Source organism: Platichthys flesus, chromosome 16, assembly GCF_949316205.1.
Source record: "Platichthys flesus chromosome 16, fPlaFle2.1, whole genome shotgun sequence".
Taxonomy (NCBI): domain Eukaryota; kingdom Metazoa; phylum Chordata; class Actinopteri; order Pleuronectiformes; family Pleuronectidae; genus Platichthys; species Platichthys flesus.
In genome coordinates, this window is record NC_084960.1 from 13,192,298 (window position 1) to 13,217,424 (window position 25,127).

At 44.5% G+C, this 25,127-nt stretch overlaps 1 protein-coding gene across 1 annotated transcript; it reads left to right on the forward strand.

Moving 5' to 3' along the window:
* The first annotated feature begins 439 nt into the window (after positions 1-439).
* stk17al (serine/threonine kinase 17a like) lies at positions 440-12,864 on the forward strand. Its single transcript, XM_062408600.1, has 7 exons — positions 440-765; positions 4,325-4,537; positions 8,719-8,863; positions 9,616-9,742; positions 9,834-9,882; positions 10,194-10,373; positions 11,074-12,864. Exons 1-7 carry the CDS (start codon positions 620-622, stop codon positions 11,363-11,365), a joined length of 1,152 nt encoding a protein of 383 aa, XP_062264584.1. The 5' UTR covers positions 440-619; the 3' UTR covers positions 11,366-12,864.
* Positions 12,865-25,127: the final 12,263 nt, after the last annotated feature.

Consider the following 25,127-nt stretch of genomic DNA (forward strand, 5'->3'; position numbering starts at 1 on the left):
AATGAATGGACAGAAGGACAAAGATGGATAGATAGATCGATAGAAACATTTAAATAGATAGATATATAGATAGATAGATAGATAGATAGATAGATAGATAGATAGATAGATAGATAGATAGATAGATAGATAGATAGATATGTAGGAGGGATTTTCATCTTTAATCATCTACTCAGTTTCCATTACTTCATTTCATGAGTCAAGTCATCCTGCTAACTCTCAAACTGAAACTAATGATGCGTGTAAATGTTTGTTTATATTAGTGTCACCTGTCCTCATATGTGCCCTGAACGCATCACTCGCCAGCTGGCTCCGTCCTCCTCTGCAGGTCCATTGGTCCTCCGCAGCAGCGCGTCATCGCAGGGGGGCGGGTCCTCGGGTCCTGGACGAGGAGTTTATTGTGGGGAATGTGTAGTAGAGCTCAAACTCAGTTTACAGCACCGACTCCGACTGTGCGTGTGTGTGTATCCTCCCGTTTGGAGACGCGCTCCGCCTGGATTACCTCCCGGTGCCTTCACACAGCCGCCGTCCGCCCGGTTTCCTCCTTATCATGCACGTTTGTACCTGGTAACAGAAAGAGAAAGTCGACTTTGTTGCCATTTGTTATCGTTGTTGGCGGATGAGGATTGTTTTGCTCCAAGACGCGACTTCGATGCTAGGTCCAGCCAAGATGAGCAAAAACGGAATGGTGACCAAGATCCACACGCGGATAAGATGTGACCCGTTCACGGCCAGTTACGACCTGGTGGGCAAAGAGCTTGGCAGGTGAGTTTGAGTGAAATGCATGGATTATTAAAAGAAAAACGTATCTTTGTAAACCGGGTTTGGTTTGTGCGCTCCCTGGCTGACTCACTCACTGACGGGATTTTGGCACATTGTCTTGAGTGGGTTATCTGCTAATCGCGTCAGGTTTGTTCTGTGCACGTGTCGGTGGGAACAGTGTTAATTGAACATTTCCAGTCCCGCATTCCAGTCCCGAGGGCAGGGAAGGAAACTGGTGGAGCCATGCACCCGGAATGCGTAATGACGGTAATGCGCTCCTGCGTGTGCGTCCCGGCTGAGAGTGGCCGGGACTCTGTGATCTCGTGATTGTAAAGAAAGAGGTAGACAGTTTATGTGGTTCGTTTTGGCCCACACACTATTCTTACGTCTGACATCTATGTAAGAAGTGTGATCCCTGTAGTTTTATACTGCAAAAACGGTTCCACTGTTTGTGTTGCCACAAGCTCCACTTCTATGCACAAGTGCGGTGTTGTGTTCCAAAATATACAACCGTGTTCCAAAAATATACAACCCTGAGAGAAAACAATACGTGGAAACACACTGTGCTCCCTGTGGCTTTTGGAGATATTTAAAATGTTAAAGTTATTACACATATAGTCCTTAGTTTTATGTGGCTGTCATCTAGGGTATGCAGGATCAAATGTACCATGCACCATCATCCAATTTGTCACTGTCAAAGTGTGATGTTAGGTCACAAAATATAAAAGAACGTTATGAGAGATCACCCTTTTGGCTTTGGGAGATATTTTTGATGCAAGTTGTGACACTTATGGTCTCTAGTTTGATGTGCCTGTCATCCGGGACATGCAGGAACTAATGTACCATGAACCATCAGCCACTTTCCTCCATCTCTCTCTTTAGTCCAATGCATTATAGGTGCGGCACTGACTGACTGACTGACTGACTGACTGACTGACTGACTGACGTGTGCATCCGACACATGAAAGCGCACATTCCAGTGCCACTTATCTGGGATGCATGCCAGGCAGTGATGACTTTCCACCAGAAAGCATTTTTAGAATCGAGATGAGAAACCGCACTGGGTTCCGCTTAATGCAACAGCTGTTTGATCCCCACTCCAGCCAGTACTGCATCCAGACCCAGCAACAACTCCACTTTCCATTAGTTTGCTGCGGCTCCATACTGTGATGGGACAGGCTAAATAAAGAGTCCATTAGGAGCAGTCAGTTGTCCTTGTCGGACACCCTAGGACATCCTGGGACAGCAGCCAGAACCAATGGAGGGGGCGGACTGACTGAGGTTCAGGCCCCCCTCTCCCTCCCCTCACCCCCAGACCTCGACCCTTCATCCTTCTTCCCTCCTCTTCTCATGACTCCCGGGCCAACAACATCCTAAGATCAGGCCTCATAATCGCATTAAGGGCAGGAATGTACGTAGCGCTGCGTGCCAGGAGCTCAGCTGTGTAGTCTGTACATTAGGAAGGATGTTGACCATAGTGGAACCAGTAGGTGGCTGAGTTGAATTCTTCCGCCTGTTGCTGCTTTCATCTCTCTGCAGGCTGAGAGTAACAATACAGCTCTTCAGCCTCGGTTTCATCTCCTCATCGAGCTTTGCATGATGAGCTGTGCTCCCCTGCAGACCTGTTTACAGTGAAAATGTTGCGGTCGGCTCGAGCAGCAGGAAGGGAACTAGTGCTGTGTGTCAGTCTGTCTGTGAAACGAGAGCTGTCATTTCTCACTGCACTTCAGACACCACAGGAAATGGGGTTTCTCAAACTACTTATCACCATCTCAACTGCCGAGAGAGGAGTTCGCCTTTGTGTGCAGCAGCGAAGTTGATGGCTGATGACGACCCTGCAAATGAGCCCTTTGATGCACATCGCTGTGTTTACGGCTCTAGACGGGACGTTTGAGAAAGTGTTCATTAGAGTTCGCCTGCAACTGTGAGCTTTAAAGGCAATGAACGTCACGCTTGAGATATTGCATCAAAGCCCCGTGATGTTTTGTATGATCAGGAGGTTCTGTGCATCAGCCTAGAAACAGTCTGAACACAGACAGCCATGTTTAGTAACCTCTGACCTGATGCCAGCCCCTGAATGGCCTCCCGTCGCTCCTTTCCGTGGCCAGCGGTCATTCCCTTTCACTCCATATGTAGTTCCCAGCCCACAGTGAGCTGCTCTGAACTTGGCTAATTAAGGATGAAAAGGGCTCTGACGGGTTTTCGCCTTTTTATTCCGAACAATGAGACATCACCATTCCCAAGACTGGGAAAAGGCAGGAGGAGAAGGGACTGGCCCCCACAGCGTGCAGGCAGGGGCAGCAGCCAAATCAGGGCAAAGGCCCCCGGCCAGAACAGTTGCTGTTTTTGGTCTGTGAAGCGCTGTGAGCCCAGAGTAACACTTTGTGTGAAAATGAGTGGCCCCATGCTGACTGGACCCTTCAACCGCTTCATTTACATTCTACAGGGTTCAAAGACATCTTTTCACAGCCAGTGTTCATCTGCATCAGTATTGTATAGCTTATAGAAACAATTGAGATGTTGCTTGGATATAGATGTTGGGGCCGCAGTATCCCTCCCTGGCAGGCTGCTCAGGCTCCAACCTGACAGCAGTGACCCCCTGCTGGGCCTACCCCAGCCGCGGTCAGGTGGGTGGTCCTGGTGTCCGAGCGGCTGTGTTAACTGAGTGGTCGGCTTTTGTACGACTGTCAAAAGGAGAGGCCGGCTCTGGCCAAGGGTCTGGGCGGAGGCGTTGACACAATTCCATTTGTCCGTGCTGCTGTCAGCTGTAAAGAAAAGGGGAAACAGACAAGGCCTCATTATCTGCCTGGGAGTGGCGGCTGGTGATAGTGGTCGGCAATTCTGCACACATCGGACATCCTGCCCCCCCCCGCCCCCGGCTGACCTATAACACCTCCCGTGAATCCATCAGCGTACATGCCGAAAAACGAATAGCGGCGAGGAGGTTGTTGAATTGGATTGTGATGAATTTTTATTTTGTATTTATTGATTTTTCTGTTCTACCAACAAGATCCAGCAAATCAAACTGTGGCATCTCTTTGTCATAGCTCGACCTGTAAAGGGGCATTAGCCTTATCCAGTCCCTGCCCACGGTTCAGCAGCTCCTGCCAAAACTGTCAACTTATCTTCCTGCTGTCAGACCCTCGTGAGGGCTAAAGGAAAAGGAGGAGAGCGGGGCGGGGGGGTAATCTTTAACCGAATGCCCAGTGCCGCCTCCTCAGCTGAGCGTATCAGCGGTCAATATAGCAGCGTCTGCGTTTTTCAAACGATGCCGCTAAAACGTCTTATCTCTGAACTGTTGATCTCGCCTACACCCATCGCTCTGTGGGAATTTCCAAATGTCCCGCACTATAATCTAGGTTTCGCCTCACTGCAGTTTAAACTGCGACGAGTGTGCAGTTTAAACGGCCCCAATGCGATCCAGTGGTCCCGTCGGCCACTTGGACGCAGAACAGAACCGTCGCTGACCAAATCTATTTGAAAAGCCAGTGGCGTGGTTGCAATTATTCGGTCTCCTCACTAATCACTCTCTCGCTCTCTCCCCCTCTTTGTTGTTCCCCAGGGGAAAGTTTGCGGTGGTGAAGAAGTGCATCGAGAAGGCAACGGGGAAGCAGTACGCTGCCAAGTTCCTGCGAAAGCGACGGAAGGGTGAGGACTGCCGCATGGACGTCTTGAACGAGATCTCCGTGCTGGAGTCGGCCAAGGCCAACCCGTATGTGGTGGCGCTGCACGAGGTCTACGAAACCAGCACTGAAATCATCCTCGTCCTCGAGTGGTAAGCCAGTAGGCATTGGTGAAGAAATAAAACATTCCCTGCCACACATAAAGAGAAAACTAGAATGGCCCCTTTAGGAGAGTGCATAACTCGGACAAGGCCCAACTGTTCCCTTATGAAACCACGTTTTAATTCACTATCTGCACCACATTGCACCAAGTTCAAGAAATATGTGTCTCCTAAACATGCCAGATATTTTGTTCCTCATTTATTCTTTTACCTATTTTACCTATTTTGAAATGTTAAAGAAAGTGTAAAACAGATCCCTTGATCCAGATCTGCACCAAAGTTGAATGGGTTCTTTCCAGAACCACACATAATCCTCCCAAGTTTTGTAGTTGTCCATTTTTGCATAATCTTGCCAAATAACACACAAACAAACACAGACCAAAACATAACCTCCTTGGTGGAGGCAATGATGCTGATAATTGAATGTCCTTTTAAACCCACCAGAAAGAATCCTTTAATTACTGAGTATCAACTTTCCAACACTGGAGTTTTTCTAATGCAGAATATCTGAGGCAATCGGAAACGTAATCATTTCTAATTCATAAGAAAGGTTTTTTTTTTCCCTCTATGATTGAGGGAAACTCTGCAGATCAAGTAACGATAACATGACGTCAGTGCTCATGTGGTTTTCTGTGAAAATCATCAGCTTGTATCTGATCTGAGGGGAAAAGAAGAGACTTCCTGGCTTAGCGTTTCGTGGCAGTTACCGAGAACACAGAAGCTCACTTCTCACTTATGTCTTAGCACCTCACAGAAAGTAAAAAACCATACACGTGTGAAAAATGCACTGCCGTGACAACGACTCTGCCTTTAAATGGAAACTGTCTCTCTGCGGTTCACTGCTCATCTCGACGCAGCCTCGACACCTCGGTCTCTTGTTGCACCGAATGTTCTCAGCAACTTTAAATGCCGACGGGCTATAAGCCGACCGGGCTCACTGTGAGAAAAATAACGACAAAGGGCGATAAATGACTCATTCAAGCTCTGCTGTGAGAACCGATCCCTCAGTTCTCCGGACGGTTTGTTGTCTTTTGACGTGCAGGTGATCGGGCTGAGAGAACCCGCTCGTTCACTGACCTCAGCAGAGGTCGTCCCGGCTGTCTGCTGCCGCTCTGTTGGGGTTTGGTGTTAAATGCAACGATGTATCCAATCACGGCCTTTTAATAAGGATTTTGAAAGGACACTCGGGCGTCTTAATTACCTCGCTCGCCTCATTAGTAGAGAGATAACACCGGACGATTACCCTGGCCCTGTTTCTGAACTGGGCGCTGTACTTGATGGCCATCCTCATCCCAGACATGGAATGCCTCTGTAGAACAAAAGCCTTTTCTGCGGGGCTGTGTTTGACCCCTGACTGAAGTGTGAAAGGGGAAGTAGCACCACAGTTCACCCCTGCATGCCTGCAGAGAAAACACAGCAGGAGGTTGCTCGGCACTAGTGCGTAGTTCCTCTCCAGCTGCCAAACGGAGCTGCGGCCTGCATATTACACGTGAAATATTTTTTTCTTTCGTAAATGGCGGTCATAATCTTTTATAGTGTCATTTGTCCTTTTTCAAAAAGCAGCAGTAACCCTCGCAGCGACAGCCACTGGCCACCGAGAGGCTGCATCTCCAAAAACTGTCTGACCTCAGCATGAGTTTTTCGAGAATCGCAAACCATTTTCCATTTCCTGTGGGTTTAAATGTGAGCAGCAAGCAAAGCTCCCCAAAGTAGCACAACGCGGCGAGGCGCTCGTTTAAAGTGTTTCACACACGTACAGACACACAAACACACGCACGCGTCATAACCACAGCCACATCCTTAGTGAAGCGGAGGCGTGAAGTTGGATTTGAATCATCTCTAGATTAAGTCTAACTTTGGCGTGTGTCAGTACCAGAGAAAACCCCAGAGTTTGGGGTTTTGTGCACAGTAGCCAAAAGAAGTGACTAACAGTGATTAGTTTTTGATCTTGTGTAAAACTGGTGAAACTGCAGATTGCACGAGTTCAACCCCCTAAATGCTGGGGGTTCAAAAGGTATCGTTTATCATGGATTCCAAATTCTGTCTGCAGTTTTCATTACATATGCCTCGTGGGGCATCTCTGCACAACTCTCTATAATATCTCATAACTTGAATTTCATTAGAAATGTCTGTTTCCTCCTTCTTTTCTTTTTTTTAGAGAGCCATGTTTCATGTAAAGTCTGATTTCAATATCCCTCCCCGCGTATAATGTAACCCGGGGCACTAATGTTCTCACCGTCGGGGGTTATAATTGGAATATAAAGGAGCACAAGCGCCGTCCAGGACTTTCAGCCAACAGACAGGTTACGCTTGAGGGAACTGGCTGCCAGGCTGCTTTGAGGGTGACGTCAATGAGCACCCAGCCTGGTGGTCAGCCAAGAATAGCTTTGAACTAACGAAAACACAAAAACCAAAAGGAGGTTGACCTGGTTTAAGGCCATAAGATCGAAACGTATATCCGTTTCTTCTTTTTATTCAAAGATTGAACTCTGCCTTTTTAGCTTTTTTTATGCCTGCTCTCATATTGGTGGGTATTATTGCGGTCCGGTGGGAAGATTACGGCCTTCACACAGAGGGAGTGAGTGCATTAACTCTCCTGGAGGGAGGGATAGATGGAAGGATGGAGGGATAGAGCAAGGGAGGGAGAACGCAGAGACGATATTTAGAGTTCAGGGAAGTATCGGATCCTTCTTAAGTGCTCGTTCAGAATGCGTGCAGCCTGTTGAACTTAAACAAGATGGTGTTTTATCAAGATTTGAAATCCTCTCAGGCACTCTGCTAAAAGCTCGAAACACTTTGCCGTGACCAGTTTGTCGAAGCCGCGTAACGTTGACAGATTTGAGGTTATTCTCGATTAACCCTCAACTCGGTGAGGGGCACAGGTTTTTTGTTTTTTTCCCCCCAAATTCAATTTTTCATTTCCTCTCCCAAATGAACTCGCTAACACCGGGCTTGCTCGCATTTGGATTTCAGAGCAGATCATTATAAGCAGATTTAGTGCAACGTTTTATTGTGCATCTCCGCGGCTCTTAAACTCTCTGGGGAGATCGCTCGGTAGGTTTCAGCATGTTTGCAACAAGCGGGGGTTAGGTGGCAGGTCAGGTGTTTTGCTGCTCGGAGAAAATGGAAAGATTATACGCAGCAATGACGGATATCCACGAAATTCAACAAAAAACACACGCGCGCTATTTTCACAGCTGATGCTGGTGAGGAGCTCAGGGTGGGCGGTTATGTAACATGCCCAGGGCCCCGTCTCTAACGTTCTCCTCTGAAGATACAAAGCATGTGTGCCATCTAAATCCCCCACACATGGTGCTCGTAGTTTGGCCGCACTGTCAGCTTCAGGCACTCATCTGACTGATGGAGCTCCCAGCGTAAATCCGGCATGTCTCCACTTCTTTCCCCCTTAATGTTATTTCACAACTTGCAGCAAGACCGGGCAGGACTCTGACTCTTTCGTGTGCAGAAAATGTGAGACGTCCGTCGGGTTGTATAATTACTGAATTCCTAAAAAGGATAATCCCTTTTTATACCGTGTGTGAGTTGTTTAGAGCAAATACGCAGAAAAACCATTCAGGCTGGGGCTCATCCAGAACAGTATCCAGTTACCACACATTTCTCTTCCCTGGCTTCTTTATGACTTCAAATCTATTCTTCTTTCACTCTTAATAAATATTGCTGCCTTCCCTTGTTTTGAGCTATTAAGTTACCTTGCAATATATCAATCCCATATAAGTCCTTATCTGAAGCTGATATGACCTCTCCTATCTCCAGTAATATTCCTGGGTAGGGGAAAGTACACACAGCTGTTGTGTGTCTTAAATTATATTAATTTGTGTAGATGTGGATGTACTTTGTTCCTCCAAGCCAAAGTACACCAATGAGGAGACGGGCTGTTATGTAATCGAAAAGAAAGTGGAAGTAATTTTGGCCTGAAATCATTCTAATGGGATGGGTTGGAATTCGCCATTCGTCAACTTTCAAACTCGGAGGAAGGGCGGATTGGTACGGATTAAGGCGCAATTTATTCTGACAAGTTAAGATGAATAATCACAAAATGAACGCGAGCCAAACTAAACTCCACCGGGCGGCTGTCCGTGTACGTCTCTTCACTCCACGTCTTATCCTCGTTTATGTTTTCTCACTTTTCCTTCCTGTGCTTTCTCCTCCAGCGCCGCCGGCGGTGAAATCTTCAACCAGTGCGTGGCCGATAACGACGAGGCCTTCACAGAGAAAGATGTGATCCGGCTGGCCAAGCAGATCCTGAACGGGGTGGCCTTCCTCCATCGAAACAACGTGGTGCATCTGGATCTGAAAGTAAGCGCCCTGACACGTGACACGACGATGCAGGACAGTGTATCCCCCCCCCCCCGAGTCGCAGACTGGGGGAGATATGATTTCTGTTATGCAAGCGCAGCTCTTTCAGTGTATTGTGACCCTGTTCCCACGAGGACTGAGGCTGTGAAGGGACCTCGCTGCCCTATCGTGTTTTCTTTAATGGGCCCTGAGGCAACGAGGTCGTCCTCAGTGACGTTTTCTGTCTCGCTAAATGAACCTGGTTTCTCGTTACCAGTTATACAATTCTTTGTGCCTCAAGATTAAATGTTCAGTTCAAACATTCCAGGCCAATGGTTAAGCAGGACTGACGCTTTAAAACACTTTGGTGTTTAATAACACAGTGTGAGGCTCCTGTGGTCTGATAGACTCTGTGGCCCAGGCCTGATGGTTAGCATGTCTTATCTCATATGTTCCAACCGACTGAGGCTTCAGGCCAGTTTGACCCAGATAAAAGTACACCACAGTATTTGCACACAAAAATGCATGAGGCACTGACTTGGCAGGAACATGGTACTGTTTCTCAGTCTCGTCTGATATGCTTAGCGGCTGATCTGAGCCCTGAGGAGCAGCTAGAGCGCTGACTGACCAAACAGACCGCAGATCCTCTTGAGACCAGTTACCTCAAGCGCTGTGATGACACATGTCAGACCTCTGGCTTTCTTGAATTATCATCAGTCACATTAGGGTTACTAGCCTCTGTCTAACGTGTGCGTGTGTTTCCACCTCTCCAGCCCCAGAATGTCCTGCTGACCAGTGCCATTCCTCTCGGGGACATTCGTATTGTGGACTTTGGCTTGTCCAGACGCATGGACAACATCACAGAAGTCAGGGAGATCCTGGGAACGCCGGAGTATGTGGGTAAGTCCCGCTTAATGCCCGGTGTCACCTGTGTCATTTCTCATCGAGTGTTGTTCATCATGACTAATGGGAGCCATGTGTTTTGTTGCAGCACCAGAGATCCTGAACTATGAACCCATTAGCACCGCGACAGACATGTGGTAAGTGTACTGGCGCAGTTAATGAGACCATTTCCACTCATTAAAATTGATGCATGCAGAAAGCCTTTAGTTTGTGCTTTATATCTCGGAATAAAGACGTATTCAGGACAGTGACATCATCCCTCTAACACGCAGGCAACAGCTTTCCTGTCTTAACCTCTGACTGTAAGCCCATCTTTGCTTCATGACAAACCGCAGCACAGTGGAAGTCCGACACATCTGTTGTGCCACAAAGTGTCGCAATTCACATTCTTCAGCCATCAAGAAAGACAAATTGCCTCATTCCGTTTCCTCCTCCCTCTCTCTATCAGGAGTATCGGGGTCCTGACCTACGTCATGCTGACGGGCGAGTCTCCTTTCCTCGGTGACGAGAAGCAGGAGACATTCCTCAACATCTCCCAAGTCAACGTAGACTACTCGCAAGACACGTTTGAAGGAATCTCCTCCCTGGCTGTCGACTTCATCAAGTCCCTGTTGGTTAAAAACCCCAGGTGAGGCTCTTTTGTTAAATGAACAGTGGAGATGATGAGCTGCTCTGATCACAGATAAAACCGTACACTGAGGATGTGAGTCAGACTCGCATCAGCACGGAAGTACATCCGCATACGTCTGGGCGAGCATGTGTGGTAACGAGATTTACGTCACTTGGGCGATAAGACGTTTCCCTTCTTGCAAAAGGTGGTTGCAAGCTCATCTCATTTTGAAAAATACGCCATTATCATTTTTTCTGACATTTCCCCAAACACTGACACATCAGCTTTAAGTGTCACCATGAAAACCAAGCTGATTTCCAAAGGAAGCTATGCAACCATCCTCCATTCTAACCCTAATTCTCCAACACTGAGCTTTTTAATTTGTCACCACAATTTGTTGATGAAGAGTAGCAGCCGCCTCTGTCTCCAGTCAGTATTATTTAAATGCCGCAGATTAGTGGTGTCACTGGAAAAAGATTTCAAGATTCCCCAGTGTCTGAGTAATCGGTGAGAAACTGAGGGGGGGGGGGGGGGGGGGGGGGGGGGGAAATCTTGGGAGCGAGAAAGTGATTTTATTATTTGTGGCTTTCGAAACCAAAAGTTGAAAAGTAATATGGCTGACGTCTGAGTGAATCAAGGGATCCAGGCGAACCATCGGTTATGTAAACTCCTCGGGAATTTCCACTCATCCACACTGTTATTTTGTTTGTGTGTGCAGGAAGAGAGCCACGGCAGAAGAATGCCTCAAACACCCCTGGCTGAACCCACTCCCCCATCCCCACTCCCACCCGCACCTCCACACCAGGACGGCCTCGTCTCTGGACGAGCCGGAGACCAGCCAGTCCGAGTCGGAGCCCGAGAGCCCGGCCCCCTCCCCGGAGCTGGACCTGATCGGCTCGTACCTGGGGCGCCCGGGCCCGGGGGGGCTGAAGGCGGGCCGCAGCACCTTCTCCTTCGGCGAGACCCCGTTCCTCACGCTGCCTGAAATACAGCAGGAGCTGATCTACTGAGTGACGCTCCACGGGATGGAGGGAGAGAGAAAGAGAGAGAGAGACTGAACATATTCGATCTCGACGGACGCTGAGAGCGAGTCAGCCTGCAGCTGCTCGGACTGGATGTGACACAGCGCCGCGCTGTGTGGATGCTGTACGCCTGCTGCTGCCGGCTGCTTCCACTGCTGTGACGTCTGTGAGCTGGGCTGTTTGATACCTCTGTGTGTGTGTGTCTGTGTGTGAATAATACCTGCTACTGCGTGCTGAGATATCATTGCACCGCAGGGATGTGAGAGGAATGAAGACGTGGGAGAAAGACGCATTAAGGATTGTGTTGCAGGACTGCACTGCTGCCTTAAAAGTGACCGAACTGTTCCCAGCTTCCCACTGAGGCTGGTTCACCCCCTGCACGCACACTGGTTTTCTCCTTTTCCTTTTGAAGGAGGAGAGGCAGCCTCCTGCCTCGTTGGGAAATGACTTCACTCACTGTGCACTCTCATCAAAACATGTTATGCTTCAGCTGACCCAGACATACCTTCTGCGATGAGTTCTCTTGAAGGAAGTGAAGGGGTTTTGACAGATGGTTCGTCTTAACAAAGGAATTAAAAGCAACGCTGAAGCCAGCACACACGGTAACTTTTTCCACTGTTTGATATGTTTATTTATAATGATTTTCCGATACCACTTCAGCCCCTTGACTATACAACAGCCCCGTCAATGCAACAGTTTTAGGTGGAGACGGAAGCATTCGTGGTTTTTAAGGACAATCGAGCACTTTTTCATTTTGTGGTTTGGTGTGTGTGTGTGTGTTTATTTGTGTAATCATAAGAAACCAAAGGCTCATCAAGCACAGTCAGCTGTCACAATGTACTGTACATATTAATTTGTATCCACCATCCACTGTTTCTGTCACAAAACCTTCTTTTCTCACAAAGTGCCACGGTGTCAACCTCAAGTCTGAGTTAATATAATAGTTTTACTTACATTTTGTTTTATTTTGTTTGCTATTGCACATGTTGCACAAGTTTTTTTTTGTTTGTACCTAACTGCGATGTTGCCAGGTGATTTCATGCTCCTTAATAATTATTGTAAAAACATCGGTCAGGAATGGCAGGAAAGCAACAGTTCAGTTTTATGTTTAGGATTGTAATAAATAAGCAATGACATGGTCAACTGAAGAGCACAGATTTGAATAATTATGTGATATGTGACGCTCGGGAGCAGAGAAAAAGTTGTTGAATTTCTCAAAAGTACTGAAATGTATATTGTGAGTTAGTATTAAAATTCATTTGTAAGGATAATTGCTGTTTTTTTGTTTTTTACCAGTGTATGAATGTTAACATCATTATATCAAGTCTTATTCTGTACCTTAACTTTTACTTATTATTGTCTGCTCATGAATTTCAGGCAGGTTTGCACTTGTCCTTGTGGACGATATGTTAAAATGAATAAATGTTGATGACATGCATTGCAAAATGTAACGAAGAAAATCAAATACATATGCATTTTGTATCAAACTAACGTATGTGTGTGACTCTTTTCAAATCACCAGTAGTAATGAAATCTAACCTTTGGGACCATTCATCATTTTTTTTTCTAACCGTTAAATTGATCCACATTTGAGACGTGTTCATATAAAGTCTAAGAAAATGCCAAAGAAAAATCACAACAACTTTGTTGATTCCCTTGCTTTTACTCTCGTAGAAGCACCATTGGGACAACTCTGAATAAATACTTTAATATGTGCAAAGTTTATTATTTTCCCATCAGCCTCAGCTACGTTTAGTGCTAATTAGGGATTGCTAGCATTCTAAAATGCTAAGCTAAGCTATACACTCGCTAAGTTCCTGTATGTTAGCATGTCGACTTTATTGTTAAGCTAAAATCACAGTTGCAAAACCTCTTGGATGTGTCAGGTTCACTCACTGATTACAAATGAAACTACAACAGGAATCATTCGATTTCTGACTAAATGTACTGCTGACAAATAAGCTTCCTTACAGACTTCATTCAAAACTCCCAATAGAGTATAACAGTAAGCATACTTATTAACATTTCATGTTGGTGGTGGTCTAGTGGCAGAAACTTGGACTATGGGCAGAGAAGTTCTCTGGTTCGTCTCTGGTTTGACTCCACGGAGAGACAACAAAAAGACGAACCTGGATTGATCTGTCCAAAAATCCAAGAGTCTCCCTACCCTGTCTAGTGCCCCTGAGCAAGGCACCTTACTCCCCCAACATCTGCTCCCCAAGCGCCGTACATGGTCGCTCACTGCTCTGTGTGTCCTGCACCAGATGGGTCAAAAGCAGAGGTTAAATTTCCCTACCTGCATGAGTGTGCCTTTGCATGTCTGTGCATGTGTTTGGGACTAATAAATGCATCTTAATCTTAATCTTAATAAACCTATATTTAATAGAAGAAACTAATCTTAGATGAGATCATCCTAATCACAAAAATGAGTACAAACACTGAACTTGAAGTGAGTACTTCTGTCAGCCACAAAAAAACATTTGAAAAAGTTTGGATAACATTTTCAGATTTTCTACTTTAGACTCTGGACTATATCAATAGCATATCAATGAAAACCCTTTGGAGTGTCCCGGCCCCCAGACTGGAGACCATTACTCACAATTCATCATAAACCCCCCCCATGATCCCCCAAAAAAAGCAGGTCTCATAACAAAACAGATAACCCAAGTTTGGATAATTTTCCTGGTGGCGCATCTGCTTTTCCTCTCATTGAGTCTATTTACAGAAACCGAGTGTCATAAAGAAAAGAAAAGCATTCTCTTGAGCCGGTCGCCAATAAATATTCAGGAGCCCCCCCGAACAGGAACTGCCAGCATCCTGTGAGGAGGAACACAAATGTTTTCCACCGTCGTAAAGTGTCTTATCTCTCTCGTGCTCACACTCTTGGACGTGTTTACTTGTGTCAGGTTAAACAATATCCCTGCCTTTCAATATCCCGAATTCTTGCCTTAATGTGCTCTTCCGCTTGTTGTCGGCAGCGAGCCAGTTCAGCTGTGCCGTGGCCAGCCAGGAGAAAGCGGGGCTCCCTGCAGGGTCCCGCTCTGGTGGCTCTTGGCCGGAGCGGCTGTTTCCCCTAAAGAAGATCTTGCTGCTGCATGGAGCAAAGGAATGCCAGAAATGCCTATAACTGGCCTCCTTCCTTTTTTCAAACCTTGTCCTTTATGCTTCTCTTCCCTTCATTCCTGCTTATGGGTTTTCTCTGCAGGGGGTGGTTTTGTTTCCAATCTGCAGCACAAACACACACACACCGACACACTCACACAAACACACACACACACACACACACACCGACACACTCACACACCCACACAGACATGAACATACATGGTCGTTGACGTGGATGATTAAGTGGCCGTGTCTCAGAGGGATTCTCGGAATCAGTACATTTGACTTTGATATTTAAGGTGACCATTAACGGATGATTCAGGACAGATGTGGACTTAGTACATGTCGTCTGCTGACCCACAGTGCACTGCAAAATCTGGCTTTGTAGCAAAAGAGCACTCGCCTCCCACAGATCCAAACAACTCAAGGACCGACCTAAGCTTGTCGTGACGTCAAGATAACCTGCTCTCAACATGCATGTGGATTAAAACTATGAGGTCTGGCTTAATGGTTTTTGAAGCTAACAAATATCCCTGTTAAGCTCGACAATGAGAGGCATTTTCTTAAAAACTTAATTTGTCTCTCTTGAGTTCGTGTCAACAAAGACTGTTTTTTCTTGCAATATCTAAAAACGAGGCTGATGTTTGCTACAGGCACTTGTTTCATCTCACACTTACCACTGCACATCCTAGAGAAGAAGTCTGGTTCCAGCGGCCGCACTTTGATCGCCTGAAGTTTGTTTGAATCCTGAACTGGGTTTTTTGGGGAATGTAAACCGCTTTGGTGGCTGGAAAAGCTGTAATCTTCACTGCAAAGGTCAAAACTATCAGAACATAACCGCAGATTGTTTGACAGCAGGGAAACATTTAGACCGTGGCTTTTCCATCTAGTGTAAGTGACACTAAAAGTTCGGGAACATGCAGTAAAATGCTATATTGACTGATAATGAATTTCTGTTTATGTAAAGAACTTAAATTATTTAAATGTTCTAAAATATAATTGAAAATGGAAGATTATGACTGGGCTTTGGAGCTCATAAAGCACCACACAGAGCCAGGTAGATAACAATGGCAGTTAGAACTACAAATTAGATTTTTGCAAATACCTGATGCCTGTGTTCAACCATTTCTCTTATGGTAACAATGTGCGTACATTTCACAGACAGACACGTAGGCTAGAACATGATCATTTGTTCTAATTATGGTACTTTGAGGTGCTCACGGACACTTTGTGTTTTGACCTTTTTGTGATAAATGAACTGGAATTCAACCCACTGCACAGACACTACGGTTAAGCAGTTTGACGGCCTGATGCCTTGCTCAAAAGCACTTCTTTGAAGCAAACACTGATGGATTTCTATTAGAAGCTGATCGTCGAGGCCGGACCGCTGCCTCCATGAACGGCCTACTTCCATCAGTAGAAAGATTTAAAGGGAGTGTTCCCAGCTCCTCACAGATGCTCCCCTGTCTCTCTCTCCCGTCTGCCTGACCTCCTGCCATGGTTGTCCCTCTCCTTCTCCTCTCAATGTCGTGTTTTCCGCTCTTCCTGTCTCTCTCAATCACACTACCTCTATTTCTCCCAGTGAAGCGGTTTTCTCAGAACCATAGTTCCCCTCACACCTTGCATAATGGAGGAAATTCCTTTACGCTTGTGTTTCTGATTATACCGAGAGAGTTCACAGAACTCAAGAAAGCGTCCGAAGAACACGATCTGTCCTCATGGGGTCGGAAACCCTGCAACCTGCAGCAGTCACATCTTTTAAACATTCATCGTATACTGTTGATTCTTTCATAAACATGACCTCAGTTCACTTCCACGTATGGCTAATGGAATGATTTTCATCTCACCCTGTTAGGAATGTGCTCAATTGGCGTCCATAACACTGACCTCTCAGTCCCTTCTGCCGAATGAGCTCACTCTTGTTACATTCCAGGGTAGTGGTTTGAACCCAAACCTTCACATAGATGTTTTACATTTCCACACTTCCAAAATAAGGCCGATGGTTCGAACACTGACTCCTTGGTTTGTCTAAGTGTCCTCGGAAAACATATTGAACCCCAAGTTGCACCCGATAGTTGTACTGAGTGTGCTTATGCGTATGCATGCGTGTGTGTGTGTGTGTTTGTGTGTGTGTGTGTGTGTGTGTGTGTGTGTGTGCGTATGTGTGTGTTTGTGCGTGCACCATGTAGGTGAGTCTCCCTCCCTATATTCAGTTATTGGGGAGAAAAGAGAGAGAGGTGGAGGAAGAAGTAAAACTGATCCTGCGTGGTGTTCTTTTGAGCTTCAGGTCCATGAAGTTCAAATGGAGAAGGTTAAAATGGAGAGAAAGGATGGAGAGGAAAGAACTGAAGAAGAAAGAGAAGAAGGAGAGGATGAAGATGTTCCCCAGTTTTCTCTTTAAATAGCGGATCTTGTCCTAATCCCCTCTCTCATCCTGACTCCCCCCACTCCCAAGCCCCAACAATAACTATCCGTCCCCTAAACCCTCTGATTTGTTTCCCCTCAAGATTCATTCATTATTATGTGAGAAATCAGTGAAGCACATCCTATCTCACAATGTTAAAGCTGGTGAAGGATAATTCCTGGATCCATCTCCAGATCTGGATCGGCAGCAAAGTTTAATGCTTCTTCCTTGACCCCATCATCTTTGTTATCCTGCAAACTAAGGCTACGTTCAGACTGCAAAAACTGATAGTCGGAGGGATGTGACCTCGACGTTCCTCTAGAGCCACAGTATTGGTCACAATACTGTGTGTCTTTCAGTCACTTAGGAAGCTGGTTGCTGAGAACGATGCTCTGACAAAGATGGCTGCAAAGTTTGAAGAGAGAGCTGGAGTATACAGTGTTCTGAGGAGGAAGGTGGAGGATCACAATGCAGCTCTGATTGAACAGAACAGAGCTCTGAAGAAGATGGCAGCACAGAACACCACTCTGGCTGCAGAGAACACTGCACTGAAGAGGAAGCTGAAGGATGAAAACGTTGCTCTGAAGCAGCACATGGACTCTACTGCCTCACAGCTTTGTCAGGCCAGAGTGGACTTGGAAAACATGAGGATTCACAGCAAGGGCCAGAGAGGAAGAGTTGGAGCTTGAAGATCTGAATACGGCGATGAAGGTGAAGGAGTAAGTAATCTTCGAACTGGAGCGCTGTGAGGAGGAGCTGAGGTACAGCGTCATGGAACAGGAGGCCAGCTTCATGCAGATAGAGGATCTGAAAAAACAGATCATGAAGATAGAGGAGATGTGTCTGCTAAGCAGGAGGATATAGAGAGAGAAATAAATAAATGACAATGTGTTTTATCACAGTTTTCTCTTTTATTCAAGATGCTGGTCAGAAAACATTTATCTCAATGATGACAACTAAACATGACCATAAATAATTACATATAACAAATGTGATAACATCTGAATGTTGAATGCTGTGATGTTATGATGCACTGCCTAAGATCTTAAACCAGAGTGTCACTCAGTAGAGCTGTTGTTGCTTTGATAATCTAATGAGGAGCTGTTGTTTGTTATCTGAGTATTTGAGGTGTGTGGTTGTGGATGAGGGGCTTGGACAGTCATTGGTGTGTAGAGAAATGACGTTGAGAGTGAGAGATTTAAGTGCAGGTTTTTATAGTGTCCTGGTTGTTGCTCGACATATAAGTAAACATAAGTATAACAAAAGTTGCATGGAAACATGGTGCTGGCTGAGAGTATTTAGGTTGACATGAGTTTAAATCAAATTAGAATTGGTTTGTATGAATATATTTATACATGTTATAATGAGATTTCACCTGTGTGTTTGCGTGTGTGTGTGCGGTGTGTGTGTGTGTGTGTGTGTGTGTTTGCGTGAATGAGGGAATTGATCACATGGCACCTAGAGGAATGGCAGAAGAATAAAACACATTGAGTCATCCATTAGACTAGCACATATTGTTTTCAAGTGAATCTTACAAGGATGAAAACACACAACTATGCTCACTGTTGCGTCTGGCTGAACTTCTCCATATTGCATGCTAACTAAGTTGACTGAGACACCAAAGAAAGGATAAACAAAAAGCAAGAGAGAATTTCCAGAAGAGGCAGAACACTCGTGACCATAGGTAATATGTTTCTCATGCTGGTTCGTTCAGCGAGAGAGGAAAATGCCTTTGGTCAAGCCGAGCTATTTATTCTGTGCCTGGAAACGGTTGAAGAACAACATACGCATTCTCAACAAAGGGTAGCACGACCTGATGCTGCTGCCTGTTCTCCTCTGTCTGTGGCGACCATATCCTCCCTCGACGTGGGGGCACGACTGGAGCTCAGAGAGCCACACAATAGGCACTGTGAGCCCAGGGAGAACTTTTCAACTCAAAAGCCATATAAGAAATCCAACCCAAACAAGGGACACGGCTAAGTTAATCCTTAAAAGTTTCAATTTCACTGCGGGTTAGCTCATGGAAAGAAACAAAAACACTGCCAACCCTGTTGTTTGGATTTGCAGAACACAGTGCACACCAGTGCCCACTCACATGTCCTTAAACTGCAGTTTATACACACACCCACTTGCCAGAGTACCCACAGTGAACTCTGTCCGCTGACTCGCTTCAAGCTCGGGAGGAGGTCCAGGTTTTCGGGCCAACAGGGAACAGATTCTGGTGGTCTGGATCTTTTTGACCGCTTGATTTTCGAACCACAGCATTCTCCTTGTTTACTATGGTACTGGATTAGAGGGGTATAACTGAGCACACACAGACACACACACACGCACACACAGATTCACACGTGTACCTACATGGATTCAAACATATGCTCAATTGTCGGGATAAGCTAGGCCTAATTAATTTGTTCCCCTCTTTCATTATTACCTCTCTCTCTTTATCCAGACTGATAAAATACTTTTATGAAATGACGGACTTTTCTTGAAACCCAATCAGTTTGCTAAAATCAACTCTGGCAGACATCTCCCTTAGTTTGACAAAAGATTCAAGATTCACCACAACAACAAGGGAAAGAGTCCATAGCTGTATTTAGTACTGTTTAGCTTGTTAGCATTCAAATATTTGATAATCAGCAGTGAACAAGTGCAGCCTAGCACAATAAGTCAGAGCTTAGTGGGCCGAGACAAAGTTTATGTAATGACGTCATATTAAATGAGAGAGCAGCGGTGCAACATTCCCGGATTTACCATTATATTGTGTGAGCAACAACATTTTGCTAGAGTTTTAGAGCATTTTACAAAACAGACAGTAAACATGAACATCAGGCTGGTGCAGCACAAGACCATACTCAGCTATGAACTGTTCACACGGAACACATGGTTTATTCATCAGCGCCAAACATTATGTACGTCATGCTCTACATCAGTGCGTCTGATTGGCTGATCAGAATGTACACTGTTCTAAAGAATGAATTCAAATACAAGAAAAGCAATGCTACCATGCTACTCTGATGACGTTTCTCTAACTAAAATTCAACTTTAGAGAAAAATCTGAGAATCACCAATGTCTGCCCTGAATCATATTGGCAATCCAACTTGGTATTGTCAAGACAACCTCACGGTGGCGCTGGAGGAAAAGTCAGGGAAACACCAAAGTCTGTAGGATTCATCCTCTGGGGACCACAAATTAGTTTCCCAAATTTCATAGCAAATCATTGAACACATAAGATATATTTGATTGGTGGTTTGCACAGTGATTTAAGGCATTTGTCTCACTTGAGATGTTGTATTTAGGAAGAAGGATATGTCTGACACCTCCCGTCTCTGAAGTGTTGGCAGACTGAGCTGCCATTTGTTAATTCTTTATCTTGACGGATGAAAGAAGGAAATGTATTTTTCTGGAACTTGGATTATTTTGTGTGGAACGCTTTGCCTCAAGGAAAGTTTCCTGGAGCCAGGAAGAAATAATTAGTCAAAAAGTCAACTGTCACATCGCTTTAAATGATTGTCGCTTGTTTTTTTCTCTCTCCTCCTGTTCCTCCTTTTTCCCCTGGCCTTATGCGTTATGTAACTTTCTCCCAGAGTTATGGAGATTTGTGCATGATTGTGTGTGGGTGTGTGTGAGAGGCATTGCTGTCATATTTTCATATTGTCCGAAGCTTCCTGATGTAATCGGCCAAATCGGTGTCTGAAACAAAGAGCCTGGAAACAATAGGTAGGGGTCAGACAGGTTGAGGGAAAACCGTTTGACAAACAATGTTATCAGCAGGCCTGCTAATAAAACCCTGATGGTGTGGAAAGGTACAAGCCCTTTGAGTAAAGAGAGACTTCCGCCATCCCAGACTCACCTGAACTTTCCATTAGACGAATATATTGACTTGTCACTCATGACTGCATGAACAGTTTTACCTTCTCTGTCTGTCGGCCTCGAAAATTCCTGATGTGACGCCTTGTGGCAGTCCACTGTCAGGTTTTAACTCTGCTGCCCTGCAGGTGGATGTCAAGAGGGATCAAGACCAGCGGGTACACATTGTCTCACACATGCAAAATCAAACAAACTGCAAGTTGGGAAGTTTTGTTTTTAGCCATGCTAGCGGTGTGGTGCAAGATATTGTCAGTCCAGCAGCTGGATAGCCCTCATTTTGGTTAAAAGTGTCTGATCTGATAATATTATTGGCCAGATTCGTACGTTTCTTTTTTTCATTTTTAAAAACAATGACATTTTCTATAAAAAGTAAAATAAAAGTTCCCACATAATGAATCCTAAAGACCTTGGCGATCCCCTGACGTTTCCTCAAACAACATCATACGGTCAGAATTGTATTAATTTGAGGAGTTGATGATTTTGCATCTTCTGACTTTTTAGCTTGGCCCATATGTCCCTTCTGCTAACGAAGAAAGGTAATGACCATCTGCAGGCAGCCACCAGGTGGCGATCAAGATGTTGTGGTGATCGGGTAACGCTCACCTTGTCCATCTTAATTAGACGCGCAGACTGATAAACATGTTGGCAGGATTCCCATTAAATCTTGTACAAAATTAAAATGATTGGGAAATTGTTTTCAACACACCAAGTACATGAAGTCAAAATGGATCTTAATTGTGGAGAAAGGTTTGACATTGCCACCGGAGCAGCGGTTTCAGTTTATACAACCCTGTTGTTTTCTGTTCCTGGATCTAGAAGACAGCAAGACCTGCCGCCCTCGGACAGCTGCAAAAGCATCTCTGTTATCCCAAAGAAAAATCGAGTGTAACCTTACGAGAACCACAACATTCCTGTGTGCCGTTTTGTGCCAAACCAAAGTGCATTTAATATTTGCGCAAGATAAAGGAGCAAAATAATAAACTCGATCTCATCGGGGTTTGGTGCTTTGAACTGCAGAGTAAAAATTCCCTACGTGTTTAAACACAACAGGATTTTCTGGAGCTTTTACGCAAGCTTGCCCTCATCCGTGGTCCTACTTGACAGACACGCTGGGACATATCAAATTAAATGAGCTTCTTTAAAAAAAAAAAAGATAAATAAACAGCTGTATTATTAATTGCAGAACCCCCCTCAAAAAATATACAGTACTTGTTCCTCCTGGCAGAGCAGTTGAAGGTTTTTATAGTCAGGCCCCCCATGGTGTCACCAGGATGAGGCGACTTTTTAAATTTTGACTGTGTCTGACATCACTCACTAATCACTTTATAGTGTGTTTGCCGTTTTGTAGCAGTGTGCGAATGCTGAGTGAACTTTTTCATACCCTATATAGTGCACTCATTGTTTCTCATAATGCGTCATGACAAATAGTTTACGACCAATGGTCACTAACCGGGCGATATATACCATCATGCATTGCAAGGGAAGAGAAACAGTCCAACACATCTTGTAATTTAAAAATAAAGAACATCACAGCACAAACTAGTTTATTTCTGAATTTAAAGATGATCTTTTAACATGTTTTCAACTCAAATACTAAGTGTAAATTAAACATTTAAAATGTACTGGGGGATTTTCCACCAGCCAACATTGTTGTAAGTCATAATACTGCAGCAATGATATTAGATAGTGTCAAATGAGCTCACTTCATAGTTCTCTATATAGAAGTCACTGTACAGTTAAAGCTTAGTTAAACTTAGTTAGGTAGGTGGGTGATTACAGACATAACCTTTGTGTTGGCAGTGACACCTCAAATACGTACACATGCATTGTATGTTTTTTCCATTGAACAAACATTTACTCTGTACTTAAGTGTGAGCCCAGGTGATAAAAGAATAAACCGGAACCAGAGATTGCTGTAGCAAAATACATTTATTTACAATGCATAAATTAAAAGGCCTTGCGATAGGGGGATTAAATAGAGGTCACAGTAAAAGAGGGACGTGGCAAATTGCACAAATAACACAAAGAGATTAACAAACCTGCAAAATAGACAGAGTGTGGCCGGGTGAAATGGTATCAAAAGCAAATTATGAATATATCACCAGTGAATGCATAACGAGAAACGATTCATGGTGACCATACAAATGCAGAACCTCGGCTGAACCACTCAGTACCCTCTAAAATACAGAAAATCAAACAGTGCCCCCTATATAAGCTAAGACATAATAATTTAATTAGATGGATTGGAAAAAAACTAGATTTTTAAAATTGTGTATTTGTTTGAAAACTAAAAAAAACAGAAACACCTTAATATACAAATGTAAACTTGCTAAACAAAATGGAGCACAGTCCTTTTCCCCCGTTAAAGGGTGGGTAAAAATCTATATTGATAAGATAGCCATGGTACATTAAAAGGGACCAACGAAGACAAACTGCACGCAGTCAGCAGTCTAAAGTGCACATAAGCCATTTCTTCAGTGGACCAATAACAGAAAGATAAGAACTTGATTAGACATTTGAAATCCCCATGGAGAGATTTCACAAGCTATTAAAATTCAATTTGAGTAAAAGTAATTAAAATGGAATTAACCCCACCCTTACCAGCTTCAGTAATCAGATACATAAAAATCCAATTTTATAATTTTAATTGTTATGAAATACAATATCCTGCATATTGAATACTTTTAGTTTTGGCTCTTTCCCTGGCAATACTTTCAAAAGAATAACCCTTAGAATAACCTGTGTTTACACTGTGCCCATTCCCCTGAGTAATTCTGCCTTCACTGCTGAATCATAAAATCCACCAAAACCTTTCAAAATAAGTGGAGAGACAAATGGACACTTCTGTGGGGCGTTATAACTCAGCGGCATGGCGACTGTGAGACTGAGGGAACCCAGGCAATTACAGCCATGTTAAAGAACAGGACCATTATGTACAAAATATATAGCTGTCCATCTATTTCCAGTGTAGTTGGTGCTGTTACGGGTTATTTCCTCTTGGGTTGTCAAATAAATATCCAATATCCAATTTCAGGCACAAATACCAGCAGTAGAGCAGGTAATCAAAATACTTCATCCGTTGAGGACTGAAACACTGTAAGTGCTTTTATTACAACTGGTGACATAAGGGGGGGGGGGGGGGGGGAGACAGACTCTCATTTCGGTTATTTCTCATGGAGCTGTCACATATACAGTACAGCCCATTCAACAGCGCCACAAAGAGGACCGATAACACTGTGAAACATATGGTCCTCACCACACTGCAGCTGACTCACTCATTGGGTCATGTAAGTGATGTGTCGATTCCAATCTGGAATTTATATATAGTAAAGATATAACCTATTTTAGTGCTTGCTGAATTTAAGCTCACAATAAATATGCACATGGATCCACTGCTGCTATGAAGTCAACAAGGTTCTTGTTAATTCTACTCCAACACATAACAGTTTCTTGCACTTTTATAAAATGTATTTACATCCTGCGCAGAAGCGAAATGCGCAGGATTGGTTAAATTACATCTATTTTTTTCATGTTTGTAAATTTACATAGTGTATGATATTGTGTAATTAATAGGTGGTTGAAGTCCTGTCAAATGTATCAGTTCAGCAACTTGCCTAGGACACTTTGGCATGCACATAGGGAAGAGTGGGGATTGAACCGCCAACCTTCTTTTGCACTCCCACTCTACCAACTAGGCCACACCGATACTACATATATTTGACAGCCTTTATTAAAAGTTACTTTTATATTTGGGGATTTTAGATACTGGAAGATTTAACATACTTTAAAAACCTATTGTTGGAGAATAACCCAGCAGTTTCCAACCTTGGCTTCTGACGCCTTACAAGAATCACAGTGTGGGACACATTTAATTTAATATAATTCTGACAATTCATGCAAAACCTTCTAGTTTATATTCGGTGATCAAATAAATGACATATTGTTCCCCTCAACTAGCACAAGGGGTAAGGGTCACTCATTACTCATTAATCAAATCAAACCTCCGGCCTCCTGAACTTTTACTTTGAAGGTGAGCTGTCTCTCTGTCCCCCTCTGGATGTCTTCGTTCAAGTTTAGCTTCGCAGGTTGACTTCCACTTCATGCACAGACCAAGTGAGGCCTCACTGCTGCCCGAATCTACAACAACAAATCCTTGGATCTTTGCTGCTTAATTTCCAAGCAGTCGGCTGCTGCTTGTTTCCATGTGATATTCTGAGGCTGCCCCCTGCTGGCTGCTGGGTTCCTCTGCTGCTCTTGCTTGGTTTGTGCAGCAAGATAAAACTTCTGTAATTACCCTTCAGAAAAATAACAGGACTTTCACTTTTTGCTTTACTATATATGTTTGACAAAAAAAATCAAACCAACACCAAAAC

Excerpts from the sequence above, each read along its gene's own strand:
- stk17al (XM_062408600.1), top strand. The coding sequence starts at position 620 with ATGAGGATTGTTTTGCTCCAAGACGCGACTTCGATGCTAGGTCCAGCC. Across the intron at positions 8,864-9,615 it reads TGGTGCATCTGGATCTGAAA|CCCCAGAATGTCCTGCTGAC; the intron begins GTAAGCGCCCTG and ends CCACCTCTCCAG. Across the intron at positions 9,883-10,193 it reads AGCACCGCGACAGACATGTG|GAGTATCGGGGTCCTGACCT; the intron begins GTAAGTGTACTG and ends TCTCTCTATCAG.